At 43.4% G+C, this 1,191-nt stretch overlaps 1 protein-coding gene across 4 annotated transcripts in view; it reads left to right on the forward strand.

Annotated features, from left to right (window-relative positions):
* Window positions 1–928, forward strand: part of LOC101850541 (acyl-coenzyme A thioesterase 8) — a 31,413-nt gene extending 30,485 nt beyond the window's left edge. For 2 of the 4 annotated variants that reach the window (XM_005092707.3, XM_005092708.3), the window contains exon 8: window positions 447–928. In XM_005092707.3, the coding sequence (XP_005092764.1) occupies window positions 447–741 (295 nt within the window). In that variant the 3' untranslated portion in view covers window positions 742–928. The remainder of the gene's footprint in view (window positions 1–446) is intronic. The other 2 variants (XM_005092709.3, XM_005092710.3) reach the window with 2 other exon arrangements.
* The last annotated feature ends 263 nt before the right edge of the window (window positions 929–1,191 follow it).

Raw genomic sequence — 1,191 nt, forward strand, 5'->3', positions numbered from 1 at the left:
CCCCCCCCCATATGTATAGAACAGTGCTAGTACTATTGTTCTACTGCAATATGGCGCCAGTAGTAAGGTACTACTGGAATGAGTACTAGCACCCTCTTTCTGCTTTCTGTGTTCTTATCTTCTTTCTTTTTCCCTTTTTTGCTTCTCAGTACTTAACTGATTTAACGCTCTCTTCTTTTTCTTTTTTGTGCCTCTCAGTCCTCTAAGGATTTAGTACTATATCCTTTTCCTTTTTCTCTCAGTGTACATGCTAAATTTAGTGGCATCTTCTTTCTGTGTGGGTGGTAAAAGGACACCACTATTACGTATAGTAGGTCTTGCTTCTTTTCTTTCCATCTGTTGTCTCGGTCTTTTCTGCCTTGCTTCTTCTCTGCACGACTTAATGACTGTTATTGTATAGATTTGCTTCTCTTTACTCAAACTCAAATTCTTTTCTGTTCTTTCAGGCCAAGGCCGCGGGTACACGAGGGGCAGGATGTGGAACAGAGCGGGGACTCTGGTGCTGTCGGTTGCTCAGGAGGGAGTGGTCAGGTCAAGCAAGCCTCGCCTGTAACCTCTGCCTCCGTGACCCCTACATCAGCTGTGAACCCTCGACCCGTGACCTCCACATCAACTGTGACCCCACCCACGACCTTGACTATGACCTCAGCTCCTGCCACTGCTATAAATACCTCCAGCTTCTGGTCTGCCAGACTCGGGCAGCATTTGATGCGATTTGCTAAGAGACTTGTGAGAATTTAAGATGATATTTCTAAAGAAATATTGATAATTAGAAAAAGAGAGGATATAATCTGTAGAAGAATTGTGTCAATGGGGGCACAATTTTTAAACAATTTTAAACTTGTGTAGAACTGATGAAATCCTCAAAGTCTTTGTTTTTTTGTTTACCAGAGTATGCCATAGTGGAAAACCCAATTTTAAAAAAAAATCTTTTTCTCATGTGCGAGACTTTTTTATGACCTCTATATCAACTATGACCTCACCCATGACCTCGACTGTGACCTCACCCTCTACTCTGAGTGTGATCCCAGCTATTACCTCAGCTGTAAATTCGTCCAGCTTCTGGTCTGCCACACTCCGGCCGAAACTGATGCTGTTTGCTAAGAGACTTGTGATAATTTTAGATGATGTTTGGAAAGAAACGATGAGAGAGAGAGAGAGAGGGGGAGAGAGAGAGAGAGGGAGGGGGGG

Source organism: Aplysia californica, unplaced genomic scaffold, assembly GCF_000002075.1.
Source record: "Aplysia californica isolate F4 #8 unplaced genomic scaffold, AplCal3.0 scaffold00051, whole genome shotgun sequence".
Classification (NCBI taxonomy): domain Eukaryota; kingdom Metazoa; phylum Mollusca; class Gastropoda; order Aplysiida; family Aplysiidae; genus Aplysia; species Aplysia californica.